Source organism: Zingiber officinale, chromosome 1A (genome assembly GCF_018446385.1).
Source record: "Zingiber officinale cultivar Zhangliang chromosome 1A, Zo_v1.1, whole genome shotgun sequence".
Taxonomy (NCBI): Eukaryota; Viridiplantae; Streptophyta; class Magnoliopsida; order Zingiberales; family Zingiberaceae; genus Zingiber; species Zingiber officinale.
The window spans coordinates 121,840,619-121,855,655 of NC_055987.1; the positions used below are offsets into that span (position 1 = coordinate 121,840,619).

Sequence of the window (15,037 nt, forward strand, 5' to 3'; positions counted from 1 at the left end):
GGGAAAATATTGTTTTCCGTATTCCTAAAATTTATTTAGTAATATTTGCTTTATAGACCCTAGATATAAATTAGAAATTTTACAAGAAATGTTAGATGTTGCAACATTTTAATTCCATTTAAAAATTTTTCTTCTCTTTATCCAAATAATATTGTGTATATGATATTATAAATTGTTTATATGATATTTATAAAGAATATAATATAAAATATGGAGCACAGCCTAATATTTTTGAAACACAAAATACTAGTGATACCAATTTAAAATTTACAAAAGCATAAATTTTATTAAAGCAACAGACAATATGTGCACGAGGATCCTTAAGTTATATATGAGAACTTGAGAATTATTTTATGATTTTTTTTATTTTAATAAAGCAAATAGCAAAGTAGATTTCAATGTCCTAAAGTAGTGGTCACAAAAGACTCAAAATTTTCACGTTCTCTCCATGATTATAAAAGAAATTTTAGATTGTCCAGTGTCAACAATTATTATAAAACAGATGTTCAGTGCTAGTGGTAATATATTGGATAAACAACGATCGACTTTATCTCCCCGACTCATTGGAAGCTCAATCATTACTTGACGATTGGATCAAAGTCGAAAAAAGAATTCAAGAAATGCAATTTGAAATCAAAAAATTTAATATCGAAAGAATAAATACTACGGGAACAGAAAATACAAGTGAGTAACAATGTCACTTTATAAGGTAAAAGGACAAAAAAAAAAAAGAACTACATGAATTTTAATTCTCTCATATCCAAAGGAAATACGTAAATAAGTTAAATAAGTACAAGTCATTTTTTTATAAATTTATAATTTTAATTTTTTTAATACAATAATCTTGAATCGTGATAAACCGTGACAAACCAAAAATTGACAATTTCGAACCATAAATTGTAATCGTCTTGGACGATTAAGGTTAAGGGTTGACCCCCCGAAACCGTAGGACCGGTGGTTTCAAATCGTGTAGTTCCGTTTCTACTAAAATTTAATGAAAAAGGAAGGTAACATCAAAAATGAAAAGGCAAACAAGAACCTCCAAGAGATCTGTTCCACCAAACATAAACACAACGCAACCCAAGCAAAACCATTTACCAGATTATCTAACCGATACAGTTGCGATATGAAATATGTTTCACACAATCACGAAAAAGAAAACAATAGAAAATCTACAGGGCTTGTCATTTCAATCGTCATCGTTGCTATCTAGTGCTCTTTACATTGTAACATCACTCGACCCGCGCAATTTTTTGTAGCAAACAGTGCAGGGACTAGCTCATTAGATGAAACTCTATGAAGTAACCCACTCCATTTCTATCTGGATTCGTCCATTTTTTGAGTCGATCAGATGATATATTTCGTTGGTTCTCCTGTTGTTCACCACATCTGCGAGGCTAATGATGACATATCCCAAGTTTTCCTGAACAAAAAATAATATGGATTAGTATTGAGGTTGAATTGAACAGATCAGTTGGCAATCTCGTTAACTAGACTCTGTTTACTACCCTCTCTATCATGTAACTGATATCAAGCAATGGAAATTGCAATTTCTGGTTTTTGTATCTAACATATAAATATTACAAGGTCCAGTCCTATCTTTCAGAAATTAGATGCAAAACTTAAGTATCTTTTTTGTTTGCGAATTGTGCTTAAGTTAATCATGACAATTATCACCTCATCAATGTATGATGAACAACAAACTTTGTTGCAAATCACATCTGGCTAAATATATTGGTAAAGATGAGTAACATTTGCTGTGTACACTCCGAATATTTTCCATTATCTTGCTCTGTTCACGATCAAGCCATTAGTGTAATTTATATTTACCCAAATGTGATAGGATATAAAATAAACATTTGACATATCTGCTTTGCATTTACTTTGGCATATAGATTAAGTAAACTAAAGGAGTACCTTGGAGTGTATACCAATGCTGGGTGCCTTACTATACACCTCCACTTGTATTTTATCATTGATAGGAGGCTCCTCGCATACAAATTGATGTACTTCTTCCCATCTTGGATCTCTGCTTTTCTTTATATGCTGCATTCAGCAAATTGATAATAATCTCAGAAGCAGATTAAATATTTTCAGAAACAACTTGATTATAATTGAGCCTCCTCTAGGAATCTGATTCACAAAATACCTTAGTCTTTTTCACTTCTCCTTTAAAGGTGAGACACACGTAAGGGTTTGTATGGTGCTTGCCCTCAAGATCTTGACCTTCATGAATGGTAACAACAAGCAGCCCGCTACCTGAAGGAGTCCCGTTAGGAGCGTTTACTGCGGTATCCTTCTCACTATCAACCTCTAACAATTTATCTTCCTTAAAAGGCTTGTATGTTGCTTCCACAACAATTTGCCCACGAAATTTGTCATCCTGAGCATCAATATTATCGAGATTCTTCATCAAGTCAAGTGTTAAAATTTTAGGCTGATCAGGGTTAAGTTCATTCAACCGAATAACATTCATGCCCATTTTTTCATGTTTTCCCACCTACATAAAAAATGTGCAAAAACAAAACTCAAATCAATAAGCTAAAGTACTAGAGGCACAAATAATGGTGTGGAAAAACGAAAGAAATGCATGTGTCTAGAAAATTCATACCTGCTCCCAGTCATAAACAGCAAGGTTCAACTGTTGATTTTCTGGGTCTCTTATAACAAAGTTGAATTCCTCATTCCACTCAGGGTTTAAATTGCTCTTCTTGACAGTTGTCTTCTTCGATGGAAGCTTATCATCTGAAAGCTTAAGTTTCACATATGGGTCTGATTTTCCAAACAAATCTTTCTTTCTTAGTTTTTGTGCACTAATAATCTTCACATGCAACATTCCAACAGGCTTATTTGAGGCCCTGCGATATCACATAATCTGATTGGCTTAGTTATCAGCATCTTCTCTTCAAACTATTAAAAGTGTGGTATGGAAAATGTAAATGTATTGACATGAATTACGTTGAAGCATCAAGTATAGGCACTTCCAGGTGTCTAGGCCATAGGTACATAATTGCAACTTGTTTTTTAATGGTCTCCTACAAAATGGTAACACAGGTCAGCAAAGAAAAAAAAGTGAAAATCATATAAAAGACAGGTTGTCTCAAAGATCTCGGTACATAATTCAGTGCTAGTCGATGATAGCATAACAGTTATAATACTAAAACATGTTCTAAGTTACATTTTTTTTTTCCTTTAGAATAGATATTTGAGAGAAAGCACTCTTGGCAGTCCATGATAACAAAAAAAGTTGATTCCCATTACAAATTTCAAAGAAAAATGGATCATTAATGCCTCTTCTCAAAATTATTCTTTGTTGAAAAGTCTTTGTAGACATCTGTAAAGGCAAGCCAACTCACTAATGTCAAGTCTTCTCTTACGCAGCAAATAGAATAGTGAGGATATTCTCGATTAATATTTGTAGGTTCTCAGTAAATTTTCTGCCAGCTTGACTTATCATGCGCTCCTCCATGGTGGTTGTGACTCATCTAGGCACTCTCTTGTATGACAGTCTTATGCTGTGATTAACGTCAAAATCCTTGGCTAATTTTAGGTGACAAATTAAATACTAGAGCCAAGCTTAAGAAGAAGTATGTTCCCTTCACGGATTTCTCATGCATCCTTTGCAATGCCAATGTGGAGTCAACAGCTCATCTATTCAATTGATGTCCAGTAGCTAGAGGAGCTTGACAAATCATCAAGTGTTATCCGCATCCATGCAAAGTTCAGTAATAGAGGCGGATTGGACTGATGCTAATGGCTCATTTTCTGGTAGAAAAGAGTGTCTTCTCCACGTCTGTTCAAGCTTGTTGGCCATATGCAATTTTGTTAGCTTTACGCACTGGTATCTTTCATTCAACACATGCAGGTCTTCTAGTCATCGCTCATTCATGGAAAGAGATATTGTCTTTGTGGAAGGTTTAGGTTCCAGCTACAGCAAACCAGTTTTCTTTGAATATCTACACCGATTGCAGGGTTGATATCTGATACAGCGAATAAGGTGGGGCCTCGGGATTGGGGTATGTTGGAATTCAATCAAAATCTCACATTGGAAGGATTTGGTAAAGATCATGGGTTTAAAAAGGATGTAGGATATCTCCATTGGCATGAGGCCTTTTGGAGAGAGTCCAAGAGCATCATCTCATTGTGAATATATGTGAACATCCTTCGGTTACAACAAATGGTAGTAGAGCCATGGTCCATACCAGGGTTTTCAATAGCGGCGAATAGCGCGCTATCGCGTGCTACGATCAGCGAACGCTCTGCAGTGTTCACTGATTAGCGATTGTTCCGAATAGCCCACGCTATTCGGGACAAAAGCGTAGATAGCGCACATAGCGTGCGCTATCATGACTTAGCGGCCCATAGCGGACGCTATAATTGCAAATTGCTTACACAATAGGTAGGGCAAAGGCGAGTCGAATTGTGACCGTCGAGGTAGGCGAGCAGAGACCTGCGCCGCGAGCGGTGACCTGTGAGCGGCGGCTAGGGACAGCGATTGGAGGTAAGCTTTTCTCCTTCCTTTCGTTTTCTTCGTTTCTTAAATTTTTTTCATTTTTTTTTCTCAAAGGAGCAAAGATTTCGTGATTTACAGAAGTCAGGTATCTGGATCGATCACTCAATCGATGCAGGGCATCTGGATTGATCCAAACCCTGGATCGATCCAGTGATCGATCAAGATCCTTTCTGTTCGAACAGAAAGGATCTCGATCGATCACAGGATCGATCCAATTCCTTGGATCGATCACAGGATCGATCCAATTCCTTGGATCGATCCAATGATCGATCTAGATGCTTGGATTGATTCCCATTTTTTTCTAATTAATTAATTATTTATTCTGATTTTTTTCTTTTGTTTTTCTAGGATTTTGATTGTCTGGTTAGAATTTGCAATGTCTACAAATTTGTCAAAAAAAAGCTAAAAAAGATATTGGTTGGAAGTATTGTTATCAAAATGAAGGGGAAAAATCTGTTCGGTGCAAACTCAAACTCATAAAGGGATTGCACCTTGTGTTAGTGTTCCGGATGATATTAAGAAAGAAATTAGAGAATCGCTTGACAAAATTAGAGCATCTAAAACTAAAAGCAAACAAACCGAATTGTTACGAGAGATTGGTGAAGGTCCCAGAGTATGAGTAGTACGCAATCATCAAAAGTTGGAAGTGTAAGGGGGAATTCAATTGGATGTTCTGGTAGTGGTGAATCAAAAGGTAAAGGTACCCTTCATGGATTTGTTAGTTCCAAACCTCGACAAACAACCCTAAATTCGACATACAAAAAAGATTTACTAGTTGATGTAAAGCGTAGAGTTGGTCATTTTATTTACTCTGTCGCACTTCCATTTAATGTTGTGAATGATCCTTATTGGTTGCCTATGGTTGAGGGCATTGCGGAATATGGAAGAGGGTTCAACCCTCCTTCAATGCATGAGTTAAGAACTTGGATACTTAAAGCTGAGGTTGATGGCATCAACCTAATACATGAGGAGCATAAAAAAGCATGGAAAAAATATGGATGCACTACTATGTTCGATGGTTGGACGGATGGAAAGAATAGAAGTTTGATCAATTTTTTGGTAAATAGTCCCGCTGGCACTTTCTTTTTGAAATCTATTGATGCATCAGCTTCTATTAAAAATGGGGAATTGATCTTTAAATATCTTGATGATGTTGTTGATGAGGTGGGAGAGGAAAATGTAATTTAAATTGTCACGGATAATGTTTCGAATTGCATTAAGGCGGGGAAAAAAATTATGGAGACTAGACATAGAATTTGGTGGGCACCTTATGCGGCGTATTGCATTGATCTAATGTTGGAGGATATTGCAAAGTTGAAGATTTTTTATGACACAATTGAGCAAGCTAAGATGGTTGTGAAGTTCCTTTATGGTCATGGGACTATACTTTCTTTGATGAGAAAGTATACAAATGGTAAAGAAATTCTCCGTCCTGTTGTTACTCGCTTTGCTACTTCATTTCTCACTCTTCAAAGTATGTATAAGGTTAAAAGACCACTTGAACAAATGTTTGCTTCCGAAGATTGGGTTAGTTCACCACTATCTCAAACAACTCAAGGGAAGGTCGTGAAGAGAATTGTTATTAATGATCCCAACTTTTGGCCACATGTTGCATTTTGTGTTAAGAGTGTTGTTCCTCTTGTAAGTGTGTTAAGGGAAGTTGATTCGGAGGAGAGATCGACCATGGGATATATTTATGAACTTATGGATAAGGCAAAAGAGACAATAAAATTTAATTGTGGGAGTTAGAAAATACAAGCCCATTTGGAAAAAAATTGATTCACGATGGACTCCACAACTTCATCATCCTCTACACGCGGCTAGGTACTATTTGAACCCACAATTGCGTTATGAAGAAAGATTTTCTGATTGTGATGAAGTTAGAAATGGATTGTATACTTGCATGAATAGGATGTTGTCTTCTGATGATCGTCTTAAAGCAAACATCCAATTGGACTTGTATAATAAAGCTGAAGGAGAATTTGGAAGTCCAATAGCAAAACGAACAAGAATGTTGCGAACTCCGGGTAAATTTTCTTCTGGTAGCCGTTCTTGTAAAATTATACTAGCATTCATATTTTAAAATTATATACATTCTTATATTTTTTTTTAATGTTATTACTTATTAATCTCGTGGTGGGAACGTTTTGGAAGTAAGACACTCAAGCTTACTACATTTGCAATTTGAGTGCTTGGTCTCACTTGTAGTGCTTCGGGATGTGAAAGAAATTGGAGCACTTTTGAATCGGTGAGTATTCTAAGTTTCTAACTCTACTTGAATTTTAATTGTTTTATAATTTTCATATCATTGTTTATTTTTAATTTTTATATATATGTTTTTTTCTTTGTAATATTAGATTCATACAAAAAAGAGAAATAGGCTTGAATATGCAAAGTTGAATGCGTTGGTGTTTGTGAAATATAACTTCAAGCTTAGGGAGAGAAGCATTAGGAGGAGAGACAAGATTGATCCCATTGTAGTTGATGAAATTAATTCGGATGATGAATGGATAACTGAGAAAGAAGGTCCAGTTCTCCCCGTAACTACTAAATGGCTTGAAGATGATGAATTATTTGAAAGTGATCCTATTGTGAGTGTGTCGTCGGCTACCTTTGAAAGTCTTTTCGACTCAGATAAGCGAATCAAAGATGTTGAGAATATAGTTGAAGTTCCTCCTACGAATTAAAAAAAAAAAGAGTTGTTGAAAATTCAATTAAGCACTAAGCATGTGCAAATTATTTATTTATATCTACTTCACCTATAATTGATTCTTAAATGTCGTATCTCTTATATAATAGGTGCTTAACAAACAAGCAAGGTTGAGTCTTGTTGATGTGGAAGATAATCATCTTAATGCTGAAAATTATGGAGGAATAATTCCAACAACTTTTGATAGTGGAAATTTTCCAACCATAGACACTATTGATGATGATAGTGATATAGAATTGGATGATGCTAATTATTTTTAGGTTATGTTGTTTTAATTATAAGACTTTTTAAATTGTTGTTATGAGATATTTTGACATGTAATGAATTATTATGATTAATTTTAGATTATGTTATTTTTATTTTACTTATATAAGTATATTTTATTTTTTAAAATTTAAACATTGACGTGCACGAAAAGAATGCGCTATACACTTCGCTATTTACGCTACGCGATGACAAGACAAAAATGCTATGAACCAACGCTACGCGATTTAAAACACTGGTCCATACTAGATGCCATGTGGGGTGGCCTTGAACGAAGTTCAGAGTAGGCCCTGAGCAAGTCAGGAGACCGGGAGGTGACCAAGTGTTCACAGGGAGGCCCGAAGCAAGTCAAAGTGACAAAATCCAGATGCTTGCGGGGAGACCCGGAATTGGTTAAGGTGACTGGATGCTGGGGGGCCGGACCGTGGTCCCACATTGGAAGGATTTGGTAAAGATAAAAGGAGGGAATATTCTCTGTGCAGTTTGTACGAGGAGCTTCTACCTTGCAAAACATAGAAATGATGGGCCCATTTTTGGAAAGTTGTTAAGAGTGTCAGAAAGGTCGGTCCTTTTTTGGCAATGCTTCAAGATTCATACAAAGAATAAAATTAACACTATAAACGGGGTTTCCATCTACAGGCGCAGGTACGCTAACGCAAACACTACACTACGCAACCTAAGGCACCTAGATTCCATTGTTCTTCACTACTATTCATTGCATTTCCTCTCGGACACTTGTTTGACTTGGACATCAGAGTGCTTGCGCCGAAGACTCCTCCTTGATCCGGTTGCTAACGGTTTTTTCCTCTACTTTCTATTTTTGACACACAGGATGGCACGACATCTTCAGTTTCAGTGCAGAGTCTTTTCACAATCAATATCATCTCTCTCAATTTCAGACAGCATCAATATTAACTCTGGTTCTCTAATTAGATTAACTGGTCGAGCAATTTTGTTGTGCTCATCAATCTCGGTGTCAAGAATGTTTCTTGAATATAGTTGTACTATATTGTTTCTGCTCCTTTATTAATGAAATTGAGTGATTGATGTCACTCACAATCTTCTTTAAAAAAAAGGTAATTAAACTAACATTAATGACGGAAACCCTTAGGTATTCACAAAGATACTGTACAGTACATAAAGATAATATTCAATTAGATAGGGAAAATAACCACCTGAACAAATCTGTAAAGACCAGGAACTGCCATAAGATCAGCCCCCACAAGTTTTAGACCAAAGTCAACATGTGGCTGTAACAGAGAGTATCATCAAACAACTGAACACTTTGAATGGTTGCATATGATAAGTGCAGCTTACTGATGAGGCTTCAAAGTAAAGAGTAATTTGTATTTCACTAACCTTCTCCATGAGGGACACAAAGATATTTGCAAAACAAGGGAAGCTAGAGACCAATGGTTTTAAAGTAATTCGTGGAGAAGCAAAAATTTGAAGATCTACCACCTGAAAATCTCAAAATGCTAGTATGTTACCTTCACACTCCAAATGCAAACTAGAAGAATATCATAGCAGTAACAGAATGCAGATATGTGATGAAAGAGAGAATATGTGAATGACCTGTATAGATAATTTTAATCCATAGGCTTTGACAACAATCGTTACATTGGGATTCCCAGCCCATTTGAGTGATGGTTCAATAATTATCTCCTTCTCATCTGTAGTGTAAACTTTGATTCCTAGCAGAAGTTGACAGTCGGATGTTATCAGGAAATTAGCAAAAACATAAAACTAAGATTAGAACTTGAAGTCCAGATGAAATCCAAACAAAATAATTGATAGAATACTGACAAGAACAATGTGGAGTAGGGACAAAAAAATTGTGAGATTAAATAAAAATATTAATGCCTATACAAGTAAGAGTATGAGTAACAGTTGAAGAAGTGGATTGGACTTTTACAATTGTTGGACTAGTGATTGTCTCTAATAACAGGGTCAGCTTTTGTGTCCTAGAGCAAAAAATCTAAGTTTCAAATTTACACAACTCAGTCCTTGATGATTTATATAGGACTGAAAAATAAATGGAGAAAAAACTGCTTTTGTTTTTCTTGTAAAAGACAATTGAATTGATTGGAAAAGGTAAACAAAAAAATGTCAACAATGCAGAGATGATAGGTACTCATGAAGTAGAACAGATAAGAACAAGAAAAATGCTAACCTTGAAAAGTTGGTGGTAGTGAACCGAGAGTGAATTTTCCAAATTCAACGGAATCAATTTTGTATTTCACAGTATTCTCTGCAATAATTGGATCTGCAATTTGTTTTGCAGTCTTGCAAATAGCCTTGTACAGGATAGAAGGCATCAATATGAGATAGTGGAAACCACTACATATAGAAAGCTTTATGTCAAAGCATACCTTATCAAGATAGGGCCACATTACCACCAGAAACTTATTCAACCAATCAATCTTTGAAAGAAGAAAAATATGTTAAATAATAAAAAATAGATTGATACAAAGCTTTTTACAGTAATTCAAGCAACTTTATCACAGTGTTTCTTAATAAAAGGAAGGTTCACATACTCGTTCATAATCTGGACTCTTTACCCATAGGGGAATTTCAGGAAATATTCGTTCCAATGATTGGGTATCATGTTCAACAAGTGCACGGATCTTAGGATCCTGATCAAGCAAATGAAAAATCGGTTAAACATAAAGCATTGTGTGCTAATTCCCACACTAGTTTTCATACTGATAAAGTACAATCAAGCATGAAATTGAAGTAGAAATTTTCAATAAGCAATAAAAAAATCCATTTTTAGACATAAGATGCATAGACCAATTAGATGCGGAGTGGCCATTCTGCACTCACCCAATGCTTAACCATCTACTTGGTGGTTAATTCATATATGGAGACATACTTACCTCTGCAGTATCTACAAAGTACATTTACTTTACCTATTCAATTAGACTAAGAAGCATTTTCTACATAAACCAAGACCTAACTGACTTCAGTCACAACTTAACTGTAAATTGAATGCAATATTTATAGAATAAACTGGGAATTTCATGATTGTCCATTGTTTTCATAGTGTTATTTTTGTTGTTAGTTATTTTTAATTATAAAAATTAATTATTGACCCCACAATTGCTCATGAGAGGAAGAATTTTTTTTATTATTGGCTATCTAGTTGCTAGGAAATACTTTATTCAATAAGGATCATTTTCTCTTCATCTTTGTATTTTTAGTTAGTTGTGGATTAATAGGTATAATTTTTCTTTGATAACTTATAAATTCTTCAATATCAAGGGCTTATAGATTTCAAATTTAAAATCAATTAAATTGATTAGCATAACATAATACAATAACCTTTGGTCTCATAACCTGAGATGGGGATGGAAGTGTCATCAAGTAACCCTAAACATAGCTGTAACTGTAAGCATCATAGTCAAGTTTGAGATGATTCCAACATCATCTTCAAAAATAATGAAGGAAGCATCAAGTGCAAAAATTACAAGAAAATTCCTTTTTAGAAATCTTCAACATAACTACCACCTCATCACACAAAACTAACACTAGGATGCAAAAGCTTAAGCATTATCATTTGTTGGTGGTGAGCTTGTAAATTTTATATTTTCAAATAACCAAGAGAGAAGGCATTGAAAAATTTATTGTAAAATGGGAGTCACCATTTTTATTGGCTCATTCAAATGACTTTGAATATTTTATGAGAACTTATCTACAATCTAGATTTAGAAAATTATTTAGGAACACAATATGTTCAGACGTAATAAAATTATTTAATGAGACATATTAATTTTAATTAATATTTTTGCATCTCATATAGCCTTAGCTTCTAATGTTATAAGTAATAGTCCTAATGCACAATCATATATATGTTGCAATACATACTGAACATATGATAGATAGCTTATTCAATAAAGAATAATTAATTTTAAAGATTAACTGATCATGATATTTCCCATCTTTATATATTTCCCACATATATATAAAAAAAAATCAGTTTTATTTGATAATACATCTAATAATGATGTTGTAATAAATAATTTAAAATAAAAAAATTAATACTTTTCAGCTAGGATTTTTTTTTAATGTATCTTGTATTTGTCACGTGATGAACCCCTATATATAAGATGGGCATAAAGTAAGTTATGAGAATGTTTTATGGGTAAGGAATGCACTTTGATTTGATCAATCATCACAGTCTATGTGTCAAAACTTCAAAAAGTTTTGTAAACATATAATATCAAATATAAAAAAATATTCTTTGATATATCACCTAATAAGAGGTGGAACTCATCTTACCTTGTGTTGAAATTGGCCTTACAATTTAGGCATCCCTTACCAACTAATATGAAAGATAGATTTAATACAAGCCCATCTATAGAAGATTACAATTGGTTATGTATATATTGAGATTGCATCTAACCTTATAGAAAGTTTTTGTTCTTGTACAAATGAATTTTCTTGTGTAGCTTTATATTTTACAAACTATTAGTGATTTATTTAAAAAATTATAGATATAATCATTTATTTCATATACATATTAAAGATATGTGTAGTTATAATTTTGGATCATGGAATTAAATATATAAGTTTTTATAATGTTATAAATGAATAATATGAAATTTTTGAATTAGAGAATGTGCAGCAAAAAAATATTAGAAATTAAAAATATATTAACAATTTACATGACAAATATGGTTACCAACCATCCCATAGCCCCTGATACCATCTTTTTGTGGAAGTCAGAACACAATATCTACATTCCACAGCACTTTCAATCGTGCTAGTGTTTCTCTAAGTCAAACAAGTGAGTCTCAAATATTGAACACCAAAATGAAGTATATGAACCAATTTTTTACTTAGTTTCTAATATATACTCTCGAAACATACAAGGATTTAAATGTATTAAATTGGTGGAAACGATATGCCTATATATATCATATCTCAGCTGCCATGGTATGATACTAGTCATTCCAATGCCTATAGCAACATCAGAATCCTTTAGTGCAGATAACTAGGTGTCAAACGACAAGAGAAATTGCTTGAAGGATGATGCCTTGTAAATGTGCATGTCATAAAGATTAGTTTGATACAGAGAAATGCCTATAAGATAAAAACAAACTTAGAACCGACAAAGTTGATCCTAGTTATATAATAAGATTAAGCCAATCATGACAAGACCTAACTCACATCTGCCTAAGATATGACATACATAAGTTAAGTAGAACTACATTGATGTTGATCTTTTTTGAAAGAAGACACATGATCATCCAATATAGAAGGCTGAAAGGACAAGTTCCAATGATGTTTTAAAAAAAAAAATCCAAAATTTGAGATGTAATATTCATGTATTATTGTACGTCATATTGTATTAAGTTCTTTATATTTATTAAAGTTAAAGTGAAATTATGTAAATATTAAGATTTTAATTAATAAAATTTTCTAGTTTTTTGTCTTTTATTTTTGTTTCCTTTTTATTTATTTTATTTCTATTTTGTTAATTATTTTTAAAAAAAAATAAATAGTGAATTAAGACCACAAGCTCAAGCCTAAGGCAGCACGAGTAAGGGTCACCCAAGCCCAAGTCCGTGCCATGGGGAGGTTAAGGAAATTTTGTGCCCTGGCCAGGCATGACCAATTGGCATCTCCATCTTCGGAAACCAAAAGTGAAGAGCAATTATGATACTTGTGTGGCAAGTTTTGATTTATGGAATAAAAAAACAGCTATCTTTACCATAACTATATGTCTATAAGCCATAGTACGAATGAGAAGCACACGTTATATTTGGCAGGAAGTAATCCGAACAGTCATTGCCAACTAGCTTTCATTGCATATACAATAAGAATCATAGCAAAATTCTTCCATATTACGAGCCTACAAAAGATGAAACTGATAGAGAGTTAATTTCTCAGCCCAAAATTGTGACTGCCACCTTAACCTATGGTGGACTAACTTAAGTATCCCTAGATCTGTATTGTTCACTTGTTCACACCAAGCTCGTGATTTCAAAACATATAATACTAAATCAGACAGTTGCTTTTTGAACAAGATTCAGTCAAACTATTGTATTCGGACAATTCAGTAAAACCTTAGCACAATTGATGTAGAGAAATCAGCTCCCGTTCAATCAAGACCTATGCCAAATTCGTCTAAAATCGATATGGATGCTGCACAGACTTCACATTCACACGTTCAGAAACTTCGGGTCAGTCAATCCAACTTTTTTTTTTTATCGGCAATAAAATTACCTTATAAAAAGTAACGTTTATACAAACAGAATTCAGATGAATCATCTGCTCAAGAAGCTCCATCTTACAATCTAAATTCTCAAAGCCTTGATGACATAAAACAAAGTCCAAAGCAAGTCATCCCTAGTCAAGCAAATCAAAACAATAACAGATCTGAAAGTATAAGACAATGAAAAGGTCATCAAGCAGCACCTACCTGGTCGACATCAGAAGGCTGAAAGTAGATGAAGAGGTAGTATCCGGCAACGATCCCCGCCGTCAGCCCCACTCCAAACCCGGAGAAACTCAACACCGTGTTTAAGAAGCCCATCTTCTACCACGCCGTTCAGCCCTCAACGCCTTCGCATCAAGACAAGAAACCCGCAAAAACAAGACAGAATGACCGCCATCAGGACTGTGGGAAAAAAAAAAACATTTTTCGCCTGGTTAATTCCGTCATGACAAGGATAAAAAGAAGAAGTACAAATCAAAATTTACCTTTCACGAACACATCCAATGCGCCCAAATATGCCCTCCAATCCGCGCCCCTCGAAGAGTAGCAGTAGAATCAGCCTGGACAGGGAAGTGATTTAGAAATGGAGGCCAGTCAAAGCGAAGAGCCGAGCTGTTGATTACGACGGTCGGCGAGGCCGACATTAAGCGTGACGCTGCTATTTACTAATATCACGGATATAGACAAAACGCCACACACGTTTTAAGTTCAGATTCACCCTGATACATAATTAATACCATATAAAGGAAAATCAATTAAAAACACTACTTATTTTTATTTATTTTTTAAAAAATATTTATATTATTTATCTCAAAATTATTATTATAGTCGTTATAATAATAGTTGTAATTGAAATAATATTTAATAGATTTAGATACCTTTAATTAAGATAATAAAAAATATGTTTAATCGAATAATATTGGATATGTAATAATTTTAATTAAATTAAATTATTTTATTTTATGTTGCACAGTTACGATGCAACAATATTAAATAAAATAGTGTCTTTTTTTATTTTTGTCCAAACATAAATACGTATTTGGTTGGAAAAATTTAGAAAATATAAAATACTGTTCAATATCTAAAAGTTTTTAACGAAGATCAAAATTAGAAATTAAAATTAGTATCATTGGGTTTTCCTTAGATTCTTCTTCTATATATCTTCTTAGTAAGAACAAGCATGTTTAGGGCAGTGGACGCCCCACAGAATCCGTGGTAGCATTTAGATTGATAAATAAGAAGATCAAAGTTATGGATATTTTAGGAGTCGATCTCTAGATATAAATAGACTTATTATGAATTCTAGATACTTAATTAAAAAATATAT

At 33.9% G+C, this 15,037-nt stretch overlaps 1 protein-coding gene across 1 annotated transcript; it reads right to left on the reverse strand.

Moving 5' to 3' along the window:
• Nucleotides 1-1,065: 1,065 nt before the first annotated feature.
• LOC122029783 (synaptotagmin-2-like) lies at nt 1,066-14,353 on the reverse strand. The gene is made up of 13 exons (XM_042588913.1): nt 14,196-14,353; nt 13,915-14,112; nt 10,025-10,123; nt 9,860-9,910; nt 9,661-9,784; nt 9,063-9,181; nt 8,847-8,948; nt 8,663-8,737; nt 2,959-3,035; nt 2,612-2,858; nt 2,150-2,500; nt 1,918-2,046; nt 1,066-1,423 (listed from the first exon to the last, which is right to left on the reverse strand). Exons 2-13 carry the CDS (start codon nt 14,026-14,028, stop codon nt 1,295-1,297), a joined length of 1,617 nt encoding a protein of 538 aa, XP_042444847.1. The 5' UTR covers nt 14,029-14,112; nt 14,196-14,353; the 3' UTR covers nt 1,066-1,294.
• Between the last annotated feature and the right edge of the window lie 684 nt (nt 14,354-15,037).

What these genes read in the sequence shown, in the direction of transcription:
- LOC122029783 (XM_042588913.1), bottom strand. Translation starts at nt 14,028, where the DNA reads ATGGGCTTCTTAAACACGGTGTTGAGTTTCTCCGGGTTTGGAGTGGGG. An exon ending in GTCTTTACAGATTTGTTCAG is followed by an intron (nt 3,036 to 8,662) that starts GTGGTTATTTTC and finishes ACCATTTTGTAG; the next exon opens with GAGACCATTAAAAAACAAGT. An exon ending in GAGAAGTGAAAAAGACTAAG is followed by an intron (nt 2,047 to 2,149) that starts GTATTTTGTGAA and finishes TGCTGAATGCAG; the next exon opens with CATATAAAGAAAAGCAGAGA.